The following is a 27939-nucleotide window of genomic DNA, read 5'->3' as shown; positions in this document are numbered from 1 at the left end:
TGGAGGGAACAGACGAGATCACACCATTGCATAGTAAAGTATCCCTTACTGTGGGGTAGCGAACCAGGCAGGGAACAACCTGAGAGGAATCAAATTTTATTTTGGACACGTTACTTCTGAAGGGCTAACAGACTTCCAGGCAGAAAGGCCCTTGAAGGAAACATTCTAGGGGTCTCTCTGGGAGGCTTAGATCAAGGAGCTGAGACCAAAAGGAGAATGGGAGGGAGGAGACGATACAATAGAGTTGGAGCCGAGGCCCTTAGAGGTGGATAGGTGGATTCCTGAGGGAGGAGGAAGGGGCTGAGGTTGCTGGAGCCTGGCAGCTTCTTCTGGAGCCATTGACAGGACTTATGCAAACAGCTCTGGGTGGGAAGAGGGAACCAGGATATCCTCCTGTGTCCTTCCTCTTCTGCAGTCATCCTGGATGACTCCCAGATGGAATTTCTTGGATGTCATTGCTTGGAGGTCCCCTGCATGCCTGAAGAAGGACATGCTGGAGAGCAGGATGCCTGGATCCCATGCGTGAAGGGAAGTGCCCAGGAAAGAACGAAGTCCCAGGGGGAGCTTTTAGTGTGTGGGTGAGTGGGGAGGCTGGGGTAGTAGCTGACACTGTCCCAGCTGCATCCCAGGTTTGAAAGGCACCTCCTCCCCCAGCGCAGGCATCCTGCCTCCCAACCCTGTAATTATGGTGCTTCCCAACGCGTGGTTTGCTCCCATTCTTTGGCTTCCAATAGTTGCAAGGGATGAAGGTGGACATCTCTGTGATTACGGAGATGCCAAGTGAGTATTGACTGCTCCAGGGTGTGGATGGAGGGTTGTGAAAACCAGGGTGGGGTGATGCAGGGTCAGGGTCATGATAGGGAGAGCGGCAGCTCGGTCCTGGACAGGGGGACTAAAATAAGGGACGCCACCTTCAGAGGTGACACATTAGCCCGGGCCTTCCCAACGGGTTTGACCAGTTCTGTTCTGATGGTATTCCTGTGCCACTGGGCTGGCCCCTCCTCCCCTCATCCCCTATAAAGCCTCTTGGGGTTCCCAGGCACCCAGACTCAGCCCACCCCAGCTTTGGGGGCCAGTACACAGCCATGATGCTCAACTGGAAGCTCCTTGGGATCCTGGTCCTTTGCCTGCACGCCAGCGGTGAGGTGGAAACAGAGGCAGGGAGTGCAGTTTGGGGACAGATGAGGGATGGTCAGGATGGGGGAGGTGAACTGGACGCATGGGGTTGCGGACAGGAATTCAGGGGATGCAGAAGATGCGTCTGGCTCACCAGAAACGGCTTTCTGTACACAGTGGGTTGGGGACAGGAGTTCAGGGGTGCAGAAGGTGCGTTTGGCTCTCACCAGAAATGGTTTGCTGGCTCCATGTGGCAAAGTCGGTCAGGATTAATGCGTGCGGGACGAGTTTCCTCGGAGCTGTGATTTGTGTTAAGGAGCTAGGGTCTGTGTGTCCGGGGGCCAAGGTGTAGCCCACTTTGGGTTGTAGATTGGCCTGAGGACAAAGCCAGTGGGGTACCCCAACCAGGGGTGGATGGAGCTTATTTGGAGAAGTCTGGTCAGTTTAAAGTGGGTCAAGTGAATGGTTCAGATCCATCGGGGGTAGGGGTTCATCACATTTTAGCATCAGTTAAGTATTTAAAAATGTATAGAGAACTCTTTGAGAGGGACTTTTTTGGTCTGTTTGTGGGTCGGTTCAGGCTGCGTCCATCCAGAGAGGCTCCTCCTCCTGGGGCTGGGGCTGGGGTGGCGGAGAGAAGCCCTCATCACCTCTTACCTTTCTCCTTCCTCCTTTACAGGCATCTCAGGCAGCGAGGACGACCCCTCTCACCCACCCGCAGAGGACCGAGAGGAGGCAGGCTCCCCAACATTGCCTCAGGGCCCCCCAGTCCCCGGTGACCCTTGGCCAGGGGCACCCCCTCTCTTTGAAGACCCTCCGCCTCCCCGCCCCAGTCGTCCCTGGAGAGACCTGCCTGAAACTGGAGTCTGGCCCCCTGAACCGCCTAGAACAGATCCTCCTCAACCTCCCCGGCCTGATGACCCTTGGCCAGCAGGACCCCAGCCCCCAGAATACCCCTGGCCTCCTGCCCCTGAGGTGGACCACCGACCTCAGGAGGAGCCAGACCTGGACCCACCCCGGGAAGAGTACAGATAATGGGGTTCCCCCAGCCGTTCTGCTCCCAGGCATCTCCAGACACCCACGCCCTCTCCACTCTGATTCCCCGTGAATTCTTCCCAATTTAGCCCCTCTCCTTAAACCTCTTCCTCATTCCCTCGGTTTTATTCTGAACCCAGAAGGTGGTGTTCTCAATATTTCCTGTCCCCTCCTGAGATCCGTACTTAGCACTCACATTGCCCGTTTTTTCCTCGGACAGCCTAAGCCTACTCTCCTACCTCACCTCCAGGCCTCGGCCCCACCTGCCTCCCTCCCCGTCTTCCTGCCCGCGCGATCGCTGCGGCAGGGCTGCGGTACTGTGTTCCCTTCTGCCACCTGGTGGCCGGCGGCAGGAATTACCAGTAGACAGCTGTTGCTTCCATGAAACGGAAAAATAAAAATCACGTTTTCTTAATTCTGAATCTAGGCTGCTGCTTTAACTAACATTTAGTGGGTTTTGTTGTTGTTGTTGTTGTTGTTGTTGTTGTTGTTGTTGTTTTTGTTTGAGATGGAGTCTCTATCTGTCGCCCAGGCTGGAGTACAGTGGCGCGATTTCGGTTTACTGCAAGCTCCGCCTCCCGTGTTCACGCCATTCTCCTGCCTCAGCCTTCCGAGTAGCTGGGACTACAGGCGCCCGCCACCAAGCCTGGCTAATTTTTTGTGTTTTTAGTAGAGGCAGGGTTTCACTGTGTTAGCCAGAATGATCTCGATCTCCTGACCTTGTGATCCGCCCGCCTCGGCCTTCCAAAGTGCTGGGATTACAGGCATGAGCCACAGAGCCTGGCCTTTTTTTTTTTTTTAGACAGAGTCTCACTCTATTGCCCAGGTTGGAGTGCAATGGCGCGATCTTGGCTCACTGCAACCTCCGCCTCCCAGGTTCAAGCCATTCTCCTGCCTCAGCCTTCTGAGTAGCTGGGATTACAGGTGTGCACCACCATGCGTGGCTAATTTTTGTATTTTAGTAGAGACGGGGTTTCACCATGTTGGCCAGGCTGGTCTCGAACTCCTGACATCATGATCCACCAGCCTCGGCCTCCCAAAGTGCTGGGATTGCAGGCATGAGCCACCGCACCCGGCCAACACTTACGTTTTTGACTATTTGGATGCCCTCTTCACAGTCCTAAATTTACAGAGACCTGGAAGTAATCTGAGTTCCTATCTTGCCCATATCCAGTACGTAAGGCTATAGGGCTCAGCAGGAGGAGGGTTGGAAATATCACTATGCAAGGCACAGTCACATTCAGGCCAACATTTCTCCCTTTCTGGGAACACTATATTGAAGAATGGGAAGGCAAGTTTCATCTCTGTTTGATGGCCTATGGCTTGGATACCCCTTGTGGCATATGCAAACCTTCCCGGGGTGTGTCGGCAGGACCAACTTTAAGGGAATCATTTTCCAGATGAATATGTGCCCCTCCCTAGAAAGAATCTCCTGCCTGTCCTGGGCCTGACCAGAGTGCCCTTCCCAGAGCTGCCAAAAGTCAGTGGGAAACAAATCAACCCTTCCCCCCTTCCCATCTCATTAAGAGATGCATTTTCTTTCTTTTTTTTTGAGACGTATTCTCACTCTGTCGCCCAGGTTTGAGTGCAGTGGCCCGATCTTGACTCACTGCAACCTCCGGCTCCTAGGTTCAAGCAATTCTCCTGTCTCAGCCTCCCGAGTAGCTGGGACTACAGGTGCCTGCCACCACGTCCGGCTAATTTTTTTATTTTTTATTTTTAGTAGAGACAGGGTTTCACCATGTTGGTCAGGCTGGTCTTGAACTCCTGACCTCAGATGATCCACCCGCCTCGGCCTCCCAAGGTGCTGGGATTACAGGCGTGAACCACTGCGCCCTGCCTCATTCATTCATTCTCTTACTTCCTCAGTGTGTCCACGAATGCCGGGTGCCATGGGAGAATATAAGAACATAAAGAGGGCCGGGCGCGGTGGCTCAAGCCTGTAATCCCAGCACTTTGGGAGGCCGAGACGGGCGGATCATGAGGTCAGGAGATCGAGACCATCTTGGCTAACATAGTGAAACCCCGTCTCTACTAAAAAATACAAAAAACTAGCCGGGCGAGGTGGCGGGCGCCTGTAGTCCCAGCTACTCGGGAGGCTGAGGCAGGAGAATGGCGCAAACCCGGGAGGCGGAGCTTGCAGTGAGCTGAGATCCGGCCACTGCACTCCAGCCCGGGCGACAGCGCGAGACTCCGTCTCAAAAAAAAAACAAAACAAAACATAAAGAGTAAAAATATGCAGTTTCTACTCGGAAACTTAAAATTGAGAGAGGCAGGATTTACAGTTAAGTTTAAATAACATCAAAGACAGTAAAAATGCATATGTCCTAATAATGACATGAGTAAGTGCCAACATAATAGCCTTGGCAGTAAATGCTGTGAGTTCAGAAGAGTTACGGTGAGCTGTACTAGTCAGGGGAGGCTTCCGGGAGGAGGGCCTGGAGCCGGACCTGAGAGAAGAGCAGGCGATGTGTCTGGAGGATGGTCCAGGAAGGGTGGACCTGGAGCCTCATGCAGGGCGCAGGTGCAGAAGCTGCCCTGGATGATGCGCTCTCATGGCCAGACCCACCAGCTGTGGGGACCAGCCCTTGCGCCTATGTGCATTAGCTTTCTTGTGTGCTGTTCCCTATGTCTGGAATGTCCTTCCTCTCCCAAACCAGCTGTATTTCTCCTCAGGAACGCCTCTGCCTACACCACTCCCTCCCGCACCCCGCCCGACCCCCGACACCCTTCACCCCAGTCACACTATGGCAATGATTTATTCATGTCTGTCTTCCCTTCCCAGGTCATGAACCTCGTGGAGCAGGGACTGTGTTCTATGCATTTCTTCTTGAACCCCTTTACCATTTTTGTGCCTACGGACTCCCAGAGTGCTAAATCACCCCCGACAGCCAAATTACCCACAACAGCCCCGCCTATGCCTCCGCTGGGACCTTTTCCAGGGACAGAAGGCTGGAAGCACTTGGAAATTTTTCTCTCCCACATCCTCACATGCCACCATCCTCCCACTCCCCCAGGCCACTCCCAGGCCTTAACCAATGGTGCACAAATATGAAGGTGTCAATACCCCAGCCCTCCATGTGTCTTAGCTTGGTTCCACTCATGTGCTTGGGTCCACTTTCCCACTCCCTTTCCACTCCTCCCCACCCTCATTACTTTTTTCTTTAGGACAGGGTCTCACTGTGTCACGCAGGCTAAAGTGCAGTGGCACGATCATAACGCATTGCAGTGTCGACCTCCTGGGCTCGAGTGGTCCTCCTGCCTCAGCCTTCTCAGCCTTCTGAGTAGCTGGTACTACAGATGCACTCCACTCACTGGGCTAATTTTTAAATTTCTTGTAGAAATGATGTCTTGCTATGTTGCCCAGGCTGGTCTGGAACTCTTGCACTCAAGCAATCCTCCTGCCTTGGCCTCCCAAAGCGCTGGGATTACAGGTGTGAGCCATCATGCCCGGTCCCATCATTACTTCTATTTATGTATTTATTTATTTATTCAATTTTTGAGACAGAGTCTCCCTCTCGTTGCCCAGACTGGAATGCAGTGGTGTGATCTCAGCTCACTGCAATCTCCGCCTCCTGGGTTCAAGTGATTCTCCTGCCTCAGCCTCCTGAGTAGCTGGGATTATAGGCATGCACCACTACACCCGGCTAATTTTTGTATTTTTAGTAGAGACGGGGGTTTCATCATGTTGGCCAGGCTGGTCACTTCAAAGAAGACAGAAACAGGCCTAGAGAGGTACAGTGACCCATGCAACGTCACACAGGGGACAAATGGCAGAATCAGGATTTGAATTCAGGTCTGTGCTATGCTAACAACACTGATTTTAACCACTACATCATCCCAGCCCTTTTTTTTTTTTTTTGAAACGGAGTCTTGCTCTTGTCACCCAGGCTGGAGTGTAATGGCACCATCTTGGCTCACTGCAACCTCCATCTCCTGGGTTCAAGCAATTCTCCTGCCTCAGTCTCCCAAGTGGCTGGGATTACAGGCGCCCACCACGATGCCCGGCTAATTTTTGTAGTTTTTTAGTAGAGACAGGGTTTCGCCATGTTGGCCAGACTGGTCTTGAACTCCTGACCTCATGATCCACCAGCTTTGGCCTCCCAAAGTGCTGGGATTACGGGTGTGAGCCACCACGCCCGGCCCATCCCAGCTCTTTATTAATCTGTGTAACCCTGACACAGAATACAGTGCCTGGGCCGTCATGCACACTTAATGTGTGTTTTGTGAAAGGCTAAATTATTTAATGAAGGGCCCAGTTAACAAAGAGTAGATCAGAATGATTGGAGTAAAGTAACCCGGAGAAGAGAGAGACATGTTGGAGAGAAAAGTCCGGGGAAAATTAGGGAAGATCTTGGTGCCAGGTGTGGGAGCTCATATCTGAAAGTCTCTCTCCTCTATTAGAATTGTGCCTGGGCCCGGACAACATAGTGAGATCCTGTCTCTGAACAAACAAAATTAGTTAGCTGAACATGGTAGGGTGCACCTGTAATCCCAGCTATTCCAGAGGCTGAGGTGGAAGATAGCTTGAGCTCAGGAGGTCAAAACCAGCCTGGGAAACACAGCAAGACCCCATCTCTAAAAAAAATAAAAATTAAAAAAGGGCCGGGCACAGTGGCTCACACTTGTAATCCTAGCATTTGGGGAGGCCAAGGCAGGAGGATCACTTGAGCTCAGGAGTTTGATACCAGTGTGGGCAACATAGTGTGACCTCACCTCTGCAAAAAGAAATGTTTAACAATTAGCCAGGTCATGGTAGTGCATGCCTGGAGTCCCGGCTAATTTTTGTAGTTTTTTTAGTAGAGACAGGGTTTCGCCATGTTGGCCAGGAAGATCACCTGACCATGAGAGGTCGAAGCTGGAGTAAGCCATGATTGTACCACTGCACTCGAGCTTGGATGACAGAATGAGACCCTGTCTCAGGAAAAAAAAAAAAAAAAATTGTGCCCAGGGTGGGGAGAAACACATACATCTCTGGGTATACTGTGTCAGGGAGCTGTGGCTAGACAGGAAGAAGGAAGTCCGGACCCCTCAAACTGACCCTCAAGCCAATAAGGTGGAGTTAGTTAGGAGGAAAAAGTTAATTAATTAATTAATTTTTAAATTTTTTGAGACAGGGTCTTGCTCTGTTGCCCAGGCTGGAGTGCAGTGGTGCAATTACGGCTCACTGCAACCTTGACCTCCTGGACTCAAGGGATCCTCCTGCCTCAGCATTCTGAGTAGCTGGGACCACAGGCATGTGCCACCACATCCATTTAAGAGAAATTCTTAAAGACGAGAGAAAGTGAGGGAAAGGAACTGAGCCCCTGATGTTGCCTAGGGGAAAAGCTGGGGCTCTTTACAGCATGCCGCCGCCTTTAATTCCACAGCACTGTGTGGGTTTCCATGCCTTTACTTCCTTGGAAAGTATGAGCTTCTTGAAGACAGCAATGGTGCCTTGTCTTTCTTTGTATCCCTTACTTCTCTCCTAGCACCTGGCCTAGAAGGCACTCAATAAAACAAATGATTAGCCCCATTTCACAGATGAGGAACCAACACTGAGAGAGGTAACTCAGCTGTGCAAGTCATATCACAAGTGCCAAAGTCAAGACTGGATGCAGGACTGCCTGGCTGCAAACCAATTCTTCCCAGGCTGACGTGGCAGGTAGGTGAGTGGGAAAGAGAAGGGGGAGGCATGAGGCAACTGGAGATTTTAGTACCTATTAATAGGCAGTGGATCTTGGCACTCAGACAGGTTGTCTTCATTAGCTGGGGAGGAGACTGAGTGGGCCTGGATGGTATGGAGGTATTTGCACAGGGAAACCCATTGTGCTGGCTTCTCCATTCAGATTAGACAATGCTGGTTCCTCTCTACCTGCCTCGGCTAAGCTCACCTAGGAGTAAATGCAGCAGGGACACCGTCACATCTATGTCAACACAGTCATGGAATTAAATAACAGAATAGGATCACAGATTTACAGAACAATAGCCCAGAACCTTGGACATGACAGATAGTTATTAAATGCTTGGCCAAGAGAAAAAGAAAGAACCTAGAACTAGTATCATAGTAAAATCTAATTATACAATCTGAGTTACCTTGAGAAAGCACCAGGCACAGCCCTCAGCCTTTGGGCAGCGAATGATGTCTTTGGACTAGACAGAAGAGATGGTTGTCTGCTCTGCTTTGAAGCTCTCTGGCCAGGGAAACTCCAAACCATTCATTTGTTCATCCATTTGCCCACACAATCAACATTTATTGAGCATCTGCTGTGTGGGGTGCTAGGTGATGGTGACAGTCCCAGGAAGCAGTTTCAGTCCTCCCTGCCCTCAAGGGGCTCTGTGTTTAGGAAGGACAAACATACACATTATGGCAATAAAATTTGATGAAAAGTTAAATTAGAGAGGGGCACACCCTGACGTAGAAGCCCAGGAGGGACTCCTAACTTCTCTGCCAATTTCATGTTTCAAAATCATTTGACCTGAGACTCGCTTTGGTATAAACTTAAGCTTTCTTACTGTACTTTTTTTTTTCTCCTGCTAATCTTTAATTAAGTGCCCACCAGGTGCCTGGCACTGACTCAAAAAACTTGCTGAATTAAACCAAATGCACCTCCTGTGGGTTTTTCCCCCTAATATCCTCAGGGGCATTAATCAACTCCCTCCGGGAAATCCCCAGTCCCCACCCCATCCCCACCTTTCCTTTTGCAGCGTAATTCAACTCCTGTGATGGGGGCAGGCAGGATAGCATGGTACTAAGATCAACAGACTATGACTTGGGTTCTTGTCCCTACTTTGCCGTTCGTTCTCTGTGTGACCCTGGGATAGGACTTTAGGGGGATTTCTTTAATAACCTCTAAACTCGCAGGCAATGCTGAGAGCCAAGGTAGCGGCTCTCAGGTCTTGTTCCAAGAACTGCCACCAGAGGGCAGCCTAGAGACTCCTCTCAGGTGTTTTCCTCCAGAGCTCTTTCCCTCACTAATGTCATCCCCTCCCTGGGGCCATCATCAAGGCACACAGGTGTCCCCTTAGCTGCCAAGGCAACCATTCTAAGGTGAGCCAGGCATGTGAGATGAGGCTAGACAGGGTCTGGAGTCCTCAGGAAAATTCAGGCGCAGGCTGCTTGTCCAAGTGGACCTCACGATCATCATTTACACATTCTCTCCGTGATTATTTCATGAGCCGGTGGTCTACAGGAGAGGATACCACAGCCAGTCAAAGGATCAGGGCCATGCCCTCAGGGAGCTGCTTTCCAGTGGGGAAGGAGAGAGATACACAGATGCTTACAAGGTATCTGTAGTAGGATGTCACCTAGTGATGAATGGTGTGATGCAGCTTAGGCATAGCAAGGAAATAGGGATGGTCCAAACATGTGTATATGTTTGTTTTTTTTTTTTTTTTTTTTTGAGACGGAGTTTCGCTCTTGTTGCCCAGGCTAGAGTGCAGTGGTGTGATCTCGGCTCACTGCAACCTTCACCTCCCGGGTTCAAGTGATTCTCCTGCCTCAGCCTCCCAGGTAGCTGGAATTACAGGCATTCACCACCACGCCCGGCTAATTTTTATATTTTTAGCACAGATGGGGTTTCGTCATGTTGGTCAGGCTGGGCTACGAGCGAAACTCCATCTCAAAATACTAATACTGCTACTACTAATAATTCCTGTCTCCTAGGGTCATTGAGAGAATGGAGATCAGTCCTGCACGGGCAGACGTCGGCACCGAGCTGAATGTTACAGACTGCCAAGGAGTCGGTGCTGGTCTCTGGTGAAGATGTTCTAGTCTCAGGGCCCAAGAGAACAGAGTGGGACACGAGATGCCTCTCCAACAGGAGTCTGTGTTTGCTGGTCACCTCTGTGTGCTGGGTGATGCCCAGGTGCCAGGGAGACACTGGGCAGTAGGAGAAGCTCCCTCCTGTGAGGAGCTCTCACCCAGAGGCACTCAGACAGCCCAGAACACAGGAGGGAAGATGGGCCGCGACAGTCCCATTCCCAGGCGCTCCAAGGGCCAGCTCACCCTAGAAGTCCCTGCTGGTACAAGTCTTTCCGGCCTCTCCTCTCCTGAGAGCACGTTCAGACTGCACCTTGGCCCTCTCTTTCACCCTCTTGAGGGAGTTGGGACTCTAATTCTGGGTGACCAGTAACAATAAAAACCACTAATAGCCCTAGTGGAAAGAATGACTATTTAATAGGTGCACATAATGAGCAGACAAGGAGCGCTCTCTTCCCTCGCACTCGCTCTGCAGAACAGACAGGGGAACAGTCTTGTTACTGTGAGAGCTAGACACAGCCTCTGTGGTCTCCCTCCTCGCAAGACAAGAGGGGTGGCCTCAGGCTGTGACTGAAACAGCCATGAAGGCTTCTGGCCCAGGGACCGACTGCCCTGCAGCTGACTCCCTGCTGCTTTTGGGAAGTGGGGGTGAAGGGAAAAGACTCGGGGGAAGATAGCTCGGTGGGCAGAACTCCACTTGCCAAATTCTTCCTTTTTCAGGATTCATTGCCCGAAGGTGCACCTGGCTCTGGCCCCAGTCCTTACTCCCATGTGCCGGCTGCAGTGCCCTGGGCCCCTTGGAGGCTGGCAGGGCTGCTGGGAGGGTGAGGACAGGCATGGGAAGAGTGGAAAGTGGGGCCTGACCCAGCCAAGCTCCAGGAGGCCATTCCGTAGAGGAGAGAGCCATGGACCAGGAGCCTAGCAGGGAAGAAGGAAGGAAGGGTAGAGCCGAGCACCGCCCATACCTGGAATAATCTCAGGGAGAGGATGCTGTGGACAAGCCCCAGGAAAGGGCTTCTCAGCTAGGGGCAACTCGTTATGCTGCAATGGGGGCACCTAACAGAACCCCCTAGGGTTTTTTTTAAAGTATACAGCACGGTCCTGTCCAGGGGAAACCCCAGTGTGTCCTCATCACAGCCATGTGAACTCTGCTGTTTGTTCATAAAAATGTGTTACATCCCTGGGGGAAAAAAAGGAGCTAACCCAATAGAGAGAAGAGTGGCTCAGGGGAGACAGTCACCTGTGAGGAATGAGGGCAGGACACACGGGTCCAGGCCGAGATTGCACAGGGTGTCGCATGAGTGGCTGTGTCAGAGCCAAGTGCACGTGCCCACTGCCACCTCCGCCAAGGCCATCAGTGAATCCCTCCAGCACCTACCGGGGCTTTGTACACAGGAGCTGTGCTGGAGTCGGGGGCACAGGGCAGGAAGCCAGACAGGGGGGCACCATGTCCCTGAGTAAGGTAGAAAGGGGAATCACAGCCTGGACACATTCATCTATTCCTTAATTTCAAAATATAACAAGTGCCTGCCACAGCTATGTGCTGGGAACTCAGTGAACATGCCTGTGCTTTGCCCACTGGCATGGAGCCCACGGTCCGGGGGTGATGGTTTCTGTTGCGTTTCAAAGCCACTGGGGCGCTGCATAGATGGCTGGCTGCAGAGTCTATTTGAGAGGAAGGCAAGAAGTCAGGGCCATGGACCGTGGATTCCACCCTTGATCGTCTACTACAGGAAAGAAGCCACAGAAGTGAGGGGGCATTCCCAAGAGGAAGGCAGAAAAGTAGAGATTAAAACTGAGTCAAGAAGTGTAGCCAGTCCCATGGGAGCACCTGGACTAAGGAGGGTCTGTCCCCACAGAGATGTTCGGAACGCCCGACTGGGGATGTGCCCTCTCCTTCTATGTTCTCGGTTACCAGAGGATCCAGGTGAAGAGTGTGGATGACTCAGTCCACCCCTCCCCGCACAGGAAAAACAACTCAGAGGACATCCCCTACTGGGAGTGGGCCAGGAGCGTCGGCTTCCGCCCAGGGAGAGGAGGGTGGTGTTGTGGCTGCAGAGGTGAGTCCACAGGGAAGCGTGGGTGTCATGGAGAAAGAGAGAGGAGGAGAGGAAATGGCCTCTCGCTGGAGCCAAGCAGAGAGGAACAAAGGAGGGGAGGAGCCCACAGGCCCTGGAGCCCCAGAGCAGCTCCGGGTGGCCCCCTTCCTTGTATCCCCAGCACAAAATAAGCTGCTCTTCAGGGCTTTTTCTCTTCCTTGTTCTCACTCCGTTTTCCTTCTTCCAAGCCTAAGCCCTGGTCTACCAAGGACCCCTATGGGAAACACTTGTTCTAGAACTTCTGTCCTGACTCTCAGGCCCCCAGAGGAGGAAAGCTGTGAAGGAGGGACCTCTTGAGCCAGTAACCCTTACTTAGGAATTCTTTTTTTTTTTTTTTTTTTTTGAGACAGAGTCTCACTCTGTCACCCAGGCTGGAGCGCGGTGGCATGAAATCAGCTCACTGCAGCCTCTGCCTCCCCGGTTCAAGCGATTCTCGTGCCTCAGCCTCCCGAGTAGCTGGGATTACAGGTGCTCGCCACCACACCTGACTAATTCTTGTATTTTTAGTAGAGATGGTTTTGCCATGTTGGCCAGGCTGGTCTCAAACTCCTGAGCTCAAGTGATCCACCTGCCTCGGCCTCCCAGAGCGCTGGGATTACAGGCGCGAGTCACCATAGCTGGCCAGCTTTGAGAGTGGAAATCTCTCTAGAAAGATTCATATACATAAGGAATTTTGCACACATCCTTACAGGGTTTAGGGAACCTCTGAAGCCTGTCCATGAACCTCTGCCACCCGTTTATAGCATGGTGTCAGCTGCAGAGTAACAGGATCTATGTGGGCCTGGAAGTCCAACAGGCCTGGGTTTGAATCTTTTTCAAACATTTTTGCTTGTTAGCAGCTGGTTTGGACAAATAATTTGAACTTAGTTTTCTCATCTGTGAAACAGGGGGAAAAAGCACTTACCCTGTAGGGCTGTTGTGAAGATTGAACAAGACAACACATGTTAAATCCCCAGGCACCGTGTCCGCCTGCAGCAGGCAGTCAGTACACGGTGGATCTCGTGCCCCAAGCCTCCTCTTTATGGAGTCCCTCATGTTGCCCCAGCTGGCCTCGGATTCCTCCCACCTCCACCTCCTGGGTAGCTGGGACTACACCACGCCATGCTTCAGCCCCCTTTGTGATCATTCAAAGCCCTTTGGTTCCCTGCACCCTCTAACATTTACTACAATTCCTGTAGAATCCAAATTCTTTTAACCTGGTGTTGTAGGTCATCTACAATCCCGATCCAAGCAGCCCGTCCCTTCTACACCACTGTTCCTCCACATGCATATCCCACACCAACCCACGCCATCCACTGGTTCTAAACACACCTGAAGCACCGCAAGGCCCGGTGTCTGGCTGCCTGCTCCGTGCTTCTCTCATCATTCCTCAAGGCCTAGGGAAAGTCCTGCCACCTACCTGAAGCCAAGTGCCTATCCGCTTCTCCACTCTAGGCTGTGTGTCCCCAGTAGGATGGCAGCTCCTCAGGGCAAGGAACAATTCCTCTTCCTTCTCAGTGCAACTTCCAAAGCACAGCAGAGGAGCGTGCACTGGGGGCCAAGCCTGGCACAGAAAACACAGTAGCACAGGGCTGCTGGAGGGATGGAGGGGAGAGTGACCTGCCTGCTTCATAATACATGACTGGGAGCCCCACCTTTTGCCTATGGAAGGCACGTGCTTTGAGTTTGATTTTCTCAGGTGCGGGGTGTCTACGCCACCCACACTTTCTCACCTGGTCCAATGCACGGGCATGGGCAGGGGCAGACTCTGTCGCTGTAGAACACAGCAGAACTGCCTGCACTACTGTGGACATCACCAAACTGGCAGCTTCACTGAAGGTGACCCTGGCCTGTGCGGGCACTCAGCTGATGCCCTTCTCTACCCTCCTAAGCCCCATTAGCTTTAGGTCTTCACCGCCTGCGCTGAGAGGAAGATTAATGGTGAGCAGCAGAGTAAAATCCAGCACTGAAGACGGGGTTTCAGTAAAAAATCAAAAGCGCAGCAGATTGGAGTTTGAGGGCCCAGAGGTGGGCAGGACAGTAGAGGAACTGGGCAGCCCAGGGTGGCAGGATGGAGTGGACAGGAGAGAGTAGCTAGGAGGAGGGATGTGGCTGCACCACCAACCCACGTGGGCGGCTGGAACCTGGCAGGAGGCCGGGAGAGACTGTGCCTCCTCCAGCCTGGCTGTCTTGGCCAAGTTCTGACGGCAGCTGGGAGGAATGTGAGAAAGAAAACAAGAAAAACTTTGCTACCTCTGGCTGGTCAGGGGAAGTTTGTGTTGGAAAAGAAGCCACAGGTTCTGCTGTTCCACTGCCTTCTCCCCTCCCAACCTGGGGAATGGCCCAGCACCTTCTAGTCCATTCCTCCCTGACCTCTGTCACTCCCCTTGCTGCCCCAGAGCCCCCTGCCTGCTTGCCCAGGTCCTCCAGGGAGCCAAGCCTGAGAGTCTAGGGAGGCCCACAGGAGGAAATGATGTTTGGAAAGAGCAGCATCACTTAATTTATTTACTTTTTATTTTTTGAGACGGAGTTTCCATTTTGTCACCCAGGCTGGAGTGCAATGGTGCGATCTTGGCTCACTGCAACCTCCGCCTCCTGGGTTCAAGTGATTCTCCTGCCTCAGCCTCCTGAGTAGCCGGGATTACAGGTGCCTACCACCAAGCCTGGCTAATTTTTTTTTGTATTTTTGATAGAGACAGGGTTTCGTCATGTCGGCCAGGCTGATCTCCAGCTCCTGGCCTCAAGTGATCCGCCTGCCTCAGCCTCCCATAGTGCTGGGATTACAAGCGCCACCGCGCCCGCCGAGCAGCATCACTTTAAATGGTATCTCTGTCTCACATTTGTGCCTGCAGCTCTACACAAGGCAGGAAGGGAGCAGAAGAGACTCTGCTAGCATTGGCTGGGCTGGAGACTCAGGAAAGGGAGCCTGGGGCTGTAGGGGTGAACCTGGCCTATTTGTTTCCCCCAGTGGAAGGATGAAGACAGGAGCACCTGCAGGGCTCCATTTGCTGGGCTTCCTACAGGGGGACTGCACCCCTTGTCCCATTTAACCTTTCTGATAATTTCCCATTTGCCGTTCACAAAACCCTTGCAAGCTAAGTGTTGTTTAAAATATCCCCATTTTACAGATGAGGAAATGGAAGTTCAGAAAGGTTTGAAGAGTCGCCCAAAGCCAAGAGGTTAGCTGGGACCTGAACCCACGTCATCTTCATTCTGAAGCCAGTGTTTTTTGTTTTTCCCAAGGCATTAGCCCCCTTCAGGGGACCCTGTCCTATCCCTTCCTCTCTCCTCGGCTCCCTCAGCCCCTCTTTCCTCCCACTCCCATTCTGAGTGTCACCAACAAGTCAAGAGCAAGACTAGATGGTAGCCACTAGCTGCACGTGGCCAACCACATCATTACAATTAATTAAAATTAAAGCTCCAAATCTTTGGTGGTTAGACTAGCCCCATGTGGCTAGTGGCTACTGTGTCAGACAGCACAGACAGGAACATTTCCATCCTGCTGGTCTGGACTTAAAGGCCGGTCAGGAGGTAGAGGGAATGGGAGAGACCAGCCCAAGGGCTCCAGGGATGGACCTGCCTTTGTGAGGAGATGAGGTTTTGGAAGTGAGTTTGGGTGAGGGGAGCAGGGGTGTCCGAGGCCTGGCGGGGGAGAGGGCAGCTTGCTGAACTCCTAGGCACCTCCCTCCGATACTGATACTCCGGCAATACTAGGGAGCAATTAATTGGCTGGGGCAGGGCCGGGGCCAGAGCAGGAGGGAGGCCAGTGCAATGGAGGAGAAGCCACCACCCTCTCAGCAGATGGCAGGGCTCTGGTTCTCCTGGCCTCCTTTCATCCTTTGAGGACCCGGGAGCCTGCCTGGCCCTCCTTGACCTGCCCAGAGTTGGCTGCTGCTTCCTGCTCGCTCATCCAGCCCAGGGCCAGCAGATGGGCTATGGGGCCACCACCTTCCCAATTAGCCTTCTTAGCTTCTTGCTCACCCTTGAGGTCTGAGTTTCCAGCCATGGGGAGGGGCTGTGAGTGGCCTGTGAGTAACCAAGGCCCAGCTATGACAGAGGTCATCAGCCCAGGCCCCTCCCCTGGCTGAGCCCTGGCTCCCAGCACCCCCCCTGCCCCCATCACCATGCCGTCCCCAGAGGCCCCCAGAAGGAACAGGTCAGGGATTGGTTTTGGGAATGTGGTGCCCCATTTCTGGGAAGGAGAAGGTTCCCCAGGTGATGGAACATGTAATAGGTGTATGGCTGGCCTAGCACTTGGGGAGTGGTGGGAGGGAGAGCCTGGGGGATGTGGGCAGAACTCATATTTGAAGGAGGAAAGTGGAGGTGGAGTGATGGGGTCCCAAGGAAGGAGCAGATTGGGGGCTGTGAATGGGACCTCACTGGGGTTGGGCAGGTGGGGCTGGAACAGGCACCCAAGTGTGGAAAAAAAAGCTGAAACGCCCATGTCTGCGAGTGGAGGGCAGATGGGGAGACAGGCCAAGCCAGGGTAGGCAGGAGAGTTAAGGAGCCAGGCAGCTGGGTCCCGTGGCAAGAGTGGCCGCCCCAGAGTGGGTGGCCGTGGGGCAGAGCGCCTGGTTCCGGGTTAGGCAATGAGGAGCCGGGGCCAGGCCTGTCAGGTGGCAGGATCGTTAGGGCCCCGTGGCCATGGGTACCCCACACTGCAGCCACTGCTGCTGCTGAGTAGGCAGATGCACCGGGCTGATTACCACGCTCCTCCCGGCCACACCAACTTCCCCCAGGGCACCCACCCCCTCCACCTCTCCTCCCCTCCCCACAGTGACTCCTGCCCAGGGAATGTCCAGCTCTGGCATAAAGGACCCGGGTGTCCTCGAGCTGCCGTCAGTCAGGAGGCTGTGCAGTCCGAGATGGGCTTGTCTCGGGCACCCTGGATGGGGCGTGTGGGCGGGCGCGGGATGATGGCACTGCTGCTGGCTGGTCTGCTTCTGCCAGGTAGGAGGCTGGGGGCTCTGGGAACTGGAGGAAGGTGGGAGGGAGAGTCCAGGAGAGGACCCAGTGAAGGGGACGGGCAGGGGCTCTGGAATCTGCCTTTTGAGTCTGGGGGTTGCTCCTCACTGCCTTGTCACCTCAGGTAAGTTTCTTAAACTTCCTGAGCCTCCGTTTCTGAAATTCTGAAGTGGGGTTAATGACACCTATCTCTAGTCTGTGTGTCTCAAATTAAATAATGTATGTGACACATGCTTTGGAAATTCTAGAGGTTTATATAAATGGTGGTGGTGGTGATTTTTATTATGGGAGAACTACACGATAATGATTGGACATTTAATAGTGATATCAATTTTAGAGCCTTTTAATATGCTAGACTCTGTTTTAAGCACATTTGGATTATATATTAGAACCTTTTTTTTTTTTTTGGTGAGATGGAGTCCCACTGTGTCTCCCAGGCTGGAGTGCAGTAGCGTAATCTCGGCTCACTGCAACTTCCACCTCCCACGTTCAAGCAACTCTCATGCCTCAGCCTCCCGAGTAGCTGGGACTACAGGCGCCCATCACCACACCTGGATAATTTTTTTTGTATTTTTAGTAGAAACAGGGTTTCACCATGTTGGTCAAGCTGGTCTAGAACTCCTGACTCAAGTGATCCACTCGCCTCGGTCTCCCGAGGTGCTGGGATTACAGGCATGAACCACCACACCCAGCCTACATTAGCACTTTTGATCATTACAAGAATGGTATGAAAGGAGATTTGCCATTTCCACTCTACAGATGAGGACACTGAGGCATGAAGAGGTTAGGAAACTAGCTCAGGATCATGCATTAGAAAGCAGCAAAGCCAAGATTTCAACCCCAGGCCAGGTGACCCCTGGACCTGTGTTGTTGACCACCGGGTACTTACAGCGCTTAAGGAATTTCTGCGACCTTCCCATGGTCTGGTAGGTGGTTGGTGTCTGAGGGAATAGAGAAAGAGAAAGGCAATGCTTGGTGAATTTTGCAGAGTACTGAAGGGAATTGGCACAGAAGGGGTTTGGTGTGGAGGTGCATGCAGAGAATTTCTTTCTGAGGAGAGAACAGGGACATCACAGAGGATGGAAGTCTGGTTGTTAGTGGAGGGGTCAGGATGAGTGGCAGTAATAAATCATAATATATAATGCTTTACACTTTCTAAAACATCTTCTGGCCGGGCACGATGGCTTGCACCTGTAATCCCAACACTTCAGGAGGCCAAGGCAGGTGAATCACCTGAGGTCAGGAGTTCGAGACCAGCCTGGCCTATATGGTGAAACTCCATCTCTACAAAAAATACAAAAAATTAGCTGGGTGTGGTGGCGGGTGCCTGTGGTCCCAGCTACTTGGGAGGCTGAGGCAGGAGAATTGCTTGCACCCAGGAGGCAGAGGTTACAGTGAGCTGAGACCATGTTATTGCACTCCAGCCCAGGCAACAAGAGCCAAACTCCATCTAAAAAAAAAAAAAAAAAAAGAAAAAAAATCTTCCAGATGGATGCTCTCATTTAGTCTTCTTCATAGTAATGCTGTGAGAAGGCAAGACAAATTTGGCCCCACTGAATGTATAAACTAAAGCTCAGAGAGGTTCAGTAACTTGCTATGTGGCTCTGTTTGTGTCACGTGGGACCTGGAGGGACCAGGGAATGCAGAAGAAATGCAGGTGAAAGACTCATGGAGGAACCACGGGGTAAGTTGGGCCTGGGGTTTTGAGCAAAGGAAAGGAAAGATAAGGAAAGATGTGTTCCCACATCCCAAAGGGAAGTCAAGGCAGCAGAAGTCAGATGAAGGGCTGGATGGAGGCAGGTGTGCTCAGAGAGGGAAGCTAATCATGGCCAGGAGTCTTTGAGGCTCTCGGGGTTTCGTCCTGGGCTGGGCCGGCGAGAGCAGGGCTGGCTCAGGGTGCGGTGTCCTGCCACACTGGTACCAGCAGGTTCTGAAGCAACAGATAGTGACCCCACATCCTGGCCCCCACCCAGCCTTACTGGCATGGCCAGTGCTGGGATGGGAAATAGGGTTTCCATTCCTGACCACAGCCTGGGCTCTCACGAAGAAGCTGGTGACCAAATCTTAGTCCTCGAGTGCCCCTTCCTTTATTTCAGCCCCTCTGCCCCCAGCTTTATCTTTTTCCGGTGTCTCCTTCTATGTTTTTCTCCGCTTCTCAGCCCTCCATTGTTTTGCCTTTTGTCTTCTCCTTCCCTTTGGTCCCACTGTCTGGCCCAAGATTTTTCTCCTTAAGAATTTATGCCTGGACTTCTGAGAGCCTCAGTTTCCCCAGTTCTCTGTCTCTTTAGGGTCCTTTCTTTTAGACCTACTTGTTCCTGCCATTTTTCCATTCCCTTTTCTTTTAAAAATTTTTTTAAATTAAAAAACAAAATACAGATGGGGTCTCACTATGTTGCTCAGGCTGCTCTTAAACTCTGGGCCTCATGCAATCCTCCCACCTCGGCCTCCCAAAGTGCTGGGATTACCAGCGTGAGCCACTGTGCCCAGCCCCCCCTTATCTTCAATGTATTCCTTTGAGGCCCCTCACTTTGGCACCTAATTTTCTATTTTTCTGGTTGGTGTTTGCCCACCCTTCCCAAACAATGAAACTGCTTTTATTCTGCCACCTCGATATCCTTTAGAGACAACCGCCAGTTCTTCCTCCTTTCTCCATCCCTAAACTCTCCCTGGGCTCCGCTTGGGAGAAACCCGAGAGGCCGATGACTGAGATAGGGCTGAAAGGTGAGGGAGGAAGCCAAGCCTCCCTGGCCCTTACTAACCACTGCTTTCCTCCACAGGGACCTTGGCTAAGAGCATTGGCACCTTCTCAGACCCCTGTAAGGACCCCACGCGGATCACCTCTCCTAATGACCCCTGCCTCACTGGGAAGGGTGGCTCCAGTGGCTTCAGTAGCTACAGTGGCTCCAGCGCTTCTGGCAGCTCCATTTCCAGTGCCAGTGGCTCTGGCGGTGGCTCCAGTGGATCCAGCGTTGCCCAGGGTGGTTCTGCAGGATCTTTTAAGCCAGGAACAGGGTATTCTCAGGTCAGCTACTCCTCCGGATCTGGCTCTAGTCTACAAGGTTCATCCAGTTCCTCCCAGCTGGGCAGCAGCGGCTCCCAGCCCGGCAGCAGCGGCTCTCACGCAGGAAGCAGCGGCTCTAATACAGGAAGCAGTAGCTCTCACTCGGGAAGCAGCAGCAGCTTTCAGTTCAGCAGCAGCAGCTCCCAAGTAGGGAGTGGCTCTGCTCTGCCAACCAGTGACAACGCTTACCGCGGAATACTAAACCCTTCCCAGCTTGGACAAAGCTCTTCCTTTTCCCAGACCAGTGGCCAAAGGGTCAGCTCCAACCAGCGTCCCTGTAGTTCGGACATCCCTGACTCTCCCTGCAGTGGAGGGCCCATCATCTCACACTCCGGCCCCTACATCCCCAGCTCCCACTCTGTGTCAGGGGGTCAGAGGCCTGTGGTGGTGGTGGTGGAGCAGCACGGTTCTGGTGGCCCTGGAGTGGTTCAAGGTCTCCCCTGTAGCAACGGTGGCCTTCCAGGCAAGCCCTGTCCCCCAATCACCTCTGTAGACAAATCCTATGGTGGCTACGAGGTGGTGGGTGGCTCCTCTGACAGTTATCTGGTTCCAGGCATGACCTACAGTAAAGGGAAAATCTACCCTGTGGGCTACTTCACCAAAGATAACCCTGTGAAAGGCTCTCCAGGGGTCCCTTCCTTTGCAGCTGGGCCCCCCATCTCTGAGGGCAAATACTTCTCCAGCAACCCCATCATCCCCAGCCAGTCGGGAGCTTCCTCAGTCATTGCGTTCCAGCCAGTGGGGACTGGTGGGGTCCAGCTCTGTGGAGGCGGCTCCACAGGCTCCAAGGGACCCTGCTCTCCCTTCAGTTCTCGAGTCCACAGCAGTTCTAGCATTTCCAGCAGCTCCGGTTCACCCTACCATCCCTGCGGCAGTGCTTCCCAGAGCCCCTGCTCCCCGCCAGGCACCGGCTCCTTCAGCAGCAGCTCCAGTTCCCAATCCAGTGGCAAAATCATCCTTCAGCCTTGTGGCAGCAAGTCCAGCTCTTCTGGTCACCCTTGCATGTCTGTCTCCTCCTTGACACTGACTGGGGACCCCGATGGCTCGCCCCATCCTGATCCCTCCGCTGGTGCCAAGCCCTGTGGCTCCGGCAGTGCTGGAAAGATCCCCTGCCGCTCCATCCGGGATATCCTAGCCCAAGTGAAGCCTCTGGGGCCCCAGCTAGCTGACCCTGAGGTTTTCCTACCCCAGGGAGAGTTACTCGACAGTCCATAAGTCAACTTTCGTGTGTGTGCATGCCTTGGGCACAAACAAGCACATACACTATATCCCATATGGGAGAAGTCCAGTGCCCAGGCACAGGGTCAGCTCAGTTTCCCTCCTCCTTCCCAAAAGAGTGGCTCTGCTTTCTTCACTACCCCAAGGTTGCAGACTCTCTCTTATCACCCCTTACTCCTTCCTGTTCCCAAACTGGTCGATTCAAAGCTCCTCTCTTGATTCTCTCCTACTGCTTAAATTCCCATTCCACCGCAGTGCTCCTCAGCCAGATCACCACCCCTTACAATTCCCTCTGCTGTGTCTTTGAAATGGTCCATTGAGTAACACCCCCATCAGCTTCTCAACTGGGAAACCCCTGAAATGCTCCCAGAGCACCTCTGACGCCTGGAAAAGTTATACCTTCCTCTTCCCCTTTACCAAATAAAGCAAAGTCAAACCATCATCTGGAAACAGTGGCCACTTTTCAGTGACCTCTGGTCAACCCACCCAATATGCCACTGGGCTCTGGCTCCCAATTCCAGCCCACCCTCCATTACAGAGCTCACCACGCCCTCCTAGATCACCGTCCCCAACACACCCATTGCCTCTCAAGGCCCTTATCTCAGCCCCTTCCTGCGGCCACTTCCCTCAGTGCTCAGATGCTTCCCTGGGTGAGGGAGACACTGGGGCACCCTCAGAGGTTGGAGCAGGCTCCCTGTTGTCTCTGGATCCTGGACAGATGCTCAGTAAACTGTGGGGACTAGGTGCAGACTTTTTGCCTTCTTGGAGTCCTGGGTCTCCTCTGAGAGCCTGGCTGGTGCTCTTCCTACGCCTCTAGAGGTCTCTGTGTCTCTCATTTTCCTTCAAAACCTGGCCTGTATTTCTCTTCTACCTTCCAGCTCCTCCCACAGAGGAGGAAGACAATAAATATTTGTTGAACTGAAAGCAGAGATTGCCTGGCCTCCCAGATCCTTCCTCCATCTCCGTCCTCTCTCATTGCTCCAGGAAATCCATTCTCTTCCCATTCCTCATTCACCGTGGGGTCCTCCTTCTCCTTATTTAGGGCCCTCAGTGTTTCCTCTCCCTCCCCTCCCCACCCAAACTCCTTTTCTTCCACCATTAGCATGCCTCACCTTCTAGACGCCATCCTCTCTGGGAGTCATGAGTCTCCATTTCCTGGGTTTCTGGGACACCTGGAAGCTTGGGAAGGCTGGGACACAACAACTCCGACCAGATTCCTGTCAGCTGAGTAGGAGCCCAGGTGGGCGTTGTTCCTGGAGCTGGGGGTGGAGAGAGTAAAGGACTGAGAGGATGGGAGCGGGGCAGGGAGTGCAGCCAAGCAGGGTGACTCACTGGCCTAGATCAAGAGGCCCGGCCCGCGGCAGAACAGAGCTGCCAGTGGTCTCTCCGTCTTCACACTCGCTGCTCTGCTGGGGTCCAGAGTGACAGTGTGAGCGACATGGATCTCAGTTGAGGGCTGAGAGGGCAGCGTGCCCCAGTGGGGAAGAGGAGTCACCTCCACTGGAGAAGAGAGAGAAAGTGGAGTGGCGGTGGGGTCCATGTGACTTAAGTCCTGAGACAGGCAGGGAACGGCTGAGGCAGACGGAGTTCCCGCATCCCAAGGAGGGCAGAGGGGGTTGTGCTTGTCCCTGTAGGAGCCCCACCCCCACCCCAGGCCACCTCTTGGAGCCTCTGCTGGCTGCAAAGGAATTCACCCCTACCCTAGCACTTAACCCGTTCCCTCCTATCAGGATGGTGCTGTCTGGTCCTGAATTTAGAACTGTTGAAAGTCCAAGTCTGGAATCAGCAGAAATGTATTACATTGACCAGAAAGGGGCGGAATCACCCTTGGTCCAGCATCTGGCCCCTGATCTGCAGCCAGTGGCAGGAATGGAGGTCCCAGATGCTTCATGGATGGGAATTGCAGGGAGGGAGGCCCTCGGATGTGGTGATTCCTCGAGTCTTCTGCTGTGCTCCAAATTAAAAGCTTGTGTAAAACTCATGCATGTCATCCAAAAAGGCCTCTGGGCTCCTCCCACTGCCAGTTCTGGAGAGGAGCTCTTCGCTCCTCCAGTGGTTAAGCCAGCAGGGGCTGGGGAGGAGGACACAGCAGTAGAATCAGCCAACAGCTCATGTTTAGACCTCGAACAGCCAGGGAAGCCTACTCCTGGGGCCTCTGGGAAGCCATGGAGAGAACAAAGGCATTGTATTTTTATAATAAAAATAAAACATATTTAAAAGTCAACAAACAGTTAATGAGTCTCTACATTCCCCACCCAGCTTCAACAAGGATCAAGTCCTGGCCATTCGACAGCAGCATTTAAAGGCCCTGCTCTACTGTTACTGGGAAATAGCCACTTTCTCCCAGTGTTTCTTACACTATGTGGCACATCTGACCACCTGTGGCAGGCAGAATGATGTCTCAAACCCCAACACCATCAAAGATGTCCACATCCTAATACCTGGAATGTGGGAATTAGGTTACATGGCAAAGGGAAATTAAGATTCCAGATGGATTAAGGTTGCTAGTCCGCTGACCTTAAAGAGATTATCATGGATTATCCAGGTGGGTCCAGTGTAGTCACCAGGTCCCTTACTGTGGACATGGGAGGCAGAAGAGGAGGTCTCAGTGATACAGTGTAAGAACTGGCTGATTTTGGCTTTAGAGATGGAGGAAGGGGACCATGAGCCAAAGAACACAAGTGACCTCTAGAAGGTGAAAAAGGGGGGAAAGGGATTCTCCCCTAAAGCCCCCAGAAAGAATTACAGCCCTGCTGAGACCTTTATTTTAATCCACTGAGACCTGTTTTGGACTTCTGATCTCCAAAACTGTAAAGTCATACATCCATATTGTTGTAAGCCATTCGGTTCATGGTAATTTGTCGCTGCAGCAGCAGGAATTAGCCAGCTTCTCATAAGGATGGCATCCAGGCCCATTTCCCTAGCTAGATACAGGGTCCCATCTAGGAGCAGCTCCTCAGATGGGGCCACTTCCGCACCCCAGAACCTCCTGCAGGTTGGGGCCAAGGTGAAGGAGATATGAGGATGCATGAGAAAGGGGTGCTGGGAGGGAACAATCCAGATCCCAAAGAGAAACCAGTGTTTCTGTTGCTGAGAGGCAATTAACAGAGTGGGACCCCAGGGTGGAGGTCCTTGTGTGTAGGGAAGCAGGGCTGGGGAGGTTGGCAACCAGGGATGAGCTGTGAGCCAGGACACCTAGGCCAAGGAGGGGCAGGGAGGTCAAGGAAAGGAGCCAGGGCGGGGGACACCCAGCTTCCTCTGGGACACTCATTCAAGTGGCACCTGTTGCCACAGACCGCATTAGGAATGAGGGTGGAATGTGGAGGTTTATTGTCTCCACAACCACTAGCCCAGCCTGTTTCTGCTGTCCCCCACCCCACTACCAGGATAAAGGGCTGGCTGTCTTGGGGCTGAGGGAGGTTCGGGTGCTGAGCAGGATGCGGGGCCGCGTGGCAGGGAGCTGCGCTCCCCTGGGCCTGCTTCTGGTCTGTCTTCATCTCCCAGGTACGGAGGCCGTGATGCCCTTGGGCAGGAGAGACTGGAGGTCCCCCAGGAAACAGGAATTAAGGAAAGGGGTAAAGGCAGGAGGGTACACATTTAGGTCCCTGAGGGAAAAGGAAGAATAGGCACAGGGGAAGCAAAGGGAACCAGAATCGGGGAAGGGAAACCATTGGCTGCTTTATCTTCCCTTTCCCTCAGGCCTCTTTGCCCGGAGCATTGGTGCTGTGGAGGAGAAAGTTTCCCAAAACCTGGGGACCAACTTGCCTCAGCTTGGACAACCTTCCCTGACTGGCCCCCCTAACTCTGAACATCCTCAGCCCGCTCTGGACCCGAGGTCTAACGATTTGGCAAGGGCTCCTCTGAAGCTCAGCGTGCCCCCATCAGACGGCTTCCCACCCACAGGAGGCTCTGCAGTGCAGAGGTGGCCTCCGTCCGGGAGGCTGCCTGCCGTGTACTCCTGGCCCCCTGAGGATCCTTGGCTGATGATGGCTGCTGCGGCTGCGGACCGCCTGGGGGAAGCGCTGCCCGAAGAACTCTCTTACCTCTCCAGTGCTGCGGCCCTCGCTCCAGGCAGTGGCCCTTTGCCTGGGGAGTCTTCTCCTGACGCCACAGACCTCTCACCCGAGGCTTCACACCTCCACCAGGACTCGGAGTCCAGACGACTGCCCCGTTCTAATCCACTGGGGCCCGGGGGAAAAATCCTTTCCCAGCGCCCTCCGTGGTCTCTCATCCACAGGGTTCTGCCCGATCACCCCTGGGGGACCCTGAATCCCAGTGTGTCCTGGGGAGGTGGAGGCCCTGGGACTGGTTGGGGAACGAGGCCCATGCCACACCCTGGGGGAATCTGGGGTATCAATAATCAACCCCCAGGTACCAGCTGGGGAAATATTAATCGGTATCCAGGAGGCAGCTGGGGGAATATTAATCGGTATCCAGGAGGCAGCTGGGGGAATATTCATCTATACCCAGGTATCAATAACCCATTTCCTCCCGGAGTTCTCCGCCCTCCTGGCTCTTCTTGGAACATCCCAGCTGGCTTCCCTAATCCTCCAAGCCCTGGGTTGCAGTGGGGCTAGAGCACATAGAGGGAAACCCAACATTGGGAGTTAGAGTCCTGCTCCCGCCCCTTGCTGTATGGGCTCAATCCAGGCCCTGTCAGCATGTTTCCAGCCCTATCCCCACTTTTCAATGCCTCCCTTGCTCATCTCCAATAAAATAAAAGCACTTATGGAATTTGCTTCTTCTTGGTGTCTTTGTTTCTGGGCATAAGCTGAAGTGAGTCTGTTCACTCCTGTTTTCTAGCCATCTCCACGGCCCTCTAGGGGCCCCTGCAGACACTCTCTTGCTATACCCATCCTTTGCAAAGGATCAACGCCCAAGTGCTTGAGGGTGGAGCCTCACCCTGGCCAGGTGGGAGAGTCTCATCCCAGCCAGGTGGGAGAGCTGTTCCAGAATTGTGCTGGAATCTGAAAGGGGGAGGAGGGACAGCAGGACTAATTGAGACGGCACCTGCAGCAGGGGGAAGGCGGCTCCAGGGCCAGGTGGACAGGATTCCTCACAATTCACAGAAACAGGAAGCCAAACGTCACAAAGTCTATGCTTCACTTGTCTTTTCTTCCCCGGAAAGTCAAGCTTCTTGGAAGTGGAGGATACACTGATCTCCTCCCTTACATGCATCACTTGGCACATTGTGTCCTAGAGAACCACAGACTTTGAACATTTGCTGAGTAAATAGCAGACCTCGATAAAGGAAAAGAGAAAAGGGAGAAAGGAAAGGGAGAAAAAACCTTGGAGCCAACAGCCCCACCTGGGGTGGCATTTGATGCTTTCATGCCCAAGCGATGACGCAGTCTCAGCCTTTGGTCACTGTATTGTCTCTCCTGCCCTCCCTTTGGTTTTCCCAGGAGCTCAGCATCCTCACACAGGAGTTGGAGTGAGGGCAGCCAGGGGTCAGGCTACAAAAGCACAGAAGAATTAGCAGGTGCGGTTGGAGGTGATTTGGTTCTGGATTCGCTCTCCCCTGTGCCGCGCCTGCAGTGGTCCAGGTGTATGTACTCTCCATTCAGCCAGGTCCCTGGGAATTGAGCAGCTTGTGGGAGGGGAGAAAGGAGTAGGAAAAACACCAGAACTCAAGGGATAGGGAGCTGCCTGCCTGCCTGAGTGGGAGAGGGGCGTTTCCAGAGAAGATGCCCAGTCCCAGCGTCTGCCATAAGGCTCCATCCTACACTGAGAAGTCCTCCCTGGAACACCTTCCGCAGAGCCCACCTTCCGCAGAGCCCACCTTCCGCATCACCAAGCACACGCCCTTCTTCATCACCTCAACCTCTTCACCTGATTCTTTTCCCATCTCGGACTTTCTTGGTTTCTCCCTGCCCTAGGGTGAGGGATTCCATGCCTGTTTTCGGCACCTGTCTCTTCCACCAGCCCAAGGTCATTCTCTCAAGCCTGGAGTCTCACTTCTCTCTGTCCCTCCTCCTGGTTGCCTCTTCTCCATAGTCATTCCTATTCACACATTTAAATTTGGTGTCAACAGTCCCCTGGTCTGTTCCCCAGACTCACTAGAGCATAAGCACCACGAGGACAGGGGCTTTGTCTCTTTAACTCACTGCTGCACCCCCCAGCACCAAGAACAGGGTCTGGACCAGGGCAGGCACTCAGCAGGCACTGAAGGAATGCTTGATCCTCTCTCTCTGTCCCTGCCCCTCTCTTACCCTCTCTCCACTTCCACTCAATTCCTGAGCCACACGGCTACACCCGGAGTCTAATCTACACTCCTGCTGTGGCCCTCCCAGAGCCTCACTGACATTTTTCACCAACCTCATGAAGTCCTTCGCAGCATTAAAATGCTCTGTGTGTTTCATCGTTTAACCTTCGTTACTCTCCGTGAGGAAGGTATTATAAGATTTTTGCGGCGGGGCATGGTGGCTCACGCCTGTAATCCCAGCACTTTGGGAGGTCGAGGCACGCAGATCACCTGAGGAGTTTGAGACCAGCCTAGTCCAACACAGGGAACATGGTAAAACCTCATCTCTACTAAAAATACAAAAATTAGCCAGACATGGTGCCAGGTGCCTGTAGTCCCAGCTATTTGGGAGGCTGAGGCAGGAGAATCGCTTGAACCCAGGAGTTGGAGGTTGTAGTGAGCCGAGATCGTGCCACTGCACTCCAGCCTGGGTGACAGAGTGAGGCTGTCTCAAAAAAAAAAAAAAAAAAAGATTTTTGCA

The 27939-nt window shown here is 53.2% G+C and overlaps 4 protein-coding genes across 8 annotated transcripts; 3 read left to right on the top strand and 1 right to left on the bottom strand.

Annotated features, from left to right (window-relative positions):
• Nucleotides 1-80: 80 nt before the first annotated feature.
• Nucleotides 81-23463, bottom strand: LOC116275442. Of its 4 annotated transcripts, none has more exons than XR_004184539.1 (5): nt 22327-23463; nt 17825-17876; nt 13391-13534; nt 8227-8467; nt 81-478 (listed from the first exon to the last, which is right to left on the bottom strand). XR_004184539.1 is itself a non-coding variant. In XM_031667648.1 (5 exons), exons 1-5 carry the CDS (start codon nt 22338-22340, stop codon nt 453-455), a joined length of 384 nt encoding a protein of 127 aa, XP_031523508.1. In that variant the 5' UTR covers nt 22341-23463; the 3' UTR covers nt 81-452. The 4 variants fall into 4 exon arrangements, 2 of the variants coding, with proteins under 2 accessions (XP_031523508.1, XP_031523507.1); XM_031667648.1 differs by lacking the exon at nt 8227-8467 and adding an exon at nt 1344-1491; XR_004184540.1 differs by lacking the exons at nt 8227-8467; nt 22327-23463 and adding an exon at nt 19774-19884 and having other exon boundaries at nt 81-1491.
• Nucleotides 691-2546, top strand: PSORS1C2 (psoriasis susceptibility 1 candidate 2). 2 transcript variants are annotated; one of them, XM_009204754.4, is made up of 2 exons: nt 691-780; nt 1796-2546. In XM_009204754.4, exons 1-2 carry the CDS (start codon nt 744-746, stop codon nt 2149-2151), a joined length of 393 nt encoding a protein of 130 aa, XP_009203018.1. In that variant the 5' UTR covers nt 691-743; the 3' UTR covers nt 2152-2546. The 2 variants fall into 2 exon arrangements, with proteins under 2 accessions (XP_009203018.1, XP_003897372.2); XM_003897323.5 differs by lacking the exon at nt 691-780 and adding an exon at nt 1086-1140.
• CDSN (corneodesmosin) lies at nt 16504-21664 on the top strand. The gene is made up of 2 exons (XM_009204755.4): nt 16504-16920; nt 19713-21664. Exons 1-2 carry the CDS (start codon nt 16560-16562, stop codon nt 21209-21211), a joined length of 1860 nt encoding a protein of 619 aa, XP_009203019.3. The 5' UTR covers nt 16504-16559; the 3' UTR covers nt 21212-21664.
• C6H6orf15 (chromosome 6 C6orf15 homolog) lies at nt 23409-25948 on the top strand. Its single transcript, XM_003897324.5, has 2 exons — nt 23409-24718; nt 24914-25948. The coding sequence occupies exons 1-2, from the start codon at nt 24532-24534 to the stop codon at nt 25789-25791; spliced, it is 1065 nt and encodes a 354-aa protein (XP_003897373.3). The 5' UTR covers nt 23409-24531; the 3' UTR covers nt 25792-25948.
• The last annotated feature ends 1991 nt before the right edge of the window (nt 25949-27939 follow it).

The sequence above is a fragment of the Papio anubis genome, chromosome 6 (genome assembly GCF_008728515.1).
Source record: "Papio anubis isolate 15944 chromosome 6, Panubis1.0, whole genome shotgun sequence".
Classification (NCBI taxonomy): domain Eukaryota; kingdom Metazoa; phylum Chordata; class Mammalia; order Primates; family Cercopithecidae; genus Papio; species Papio anubis.
The sequence above is the reverse complement of the archived record's forward strand: the minus strand, read 5'-3'. Positions and strand labels throughout refer to the sequence as shown.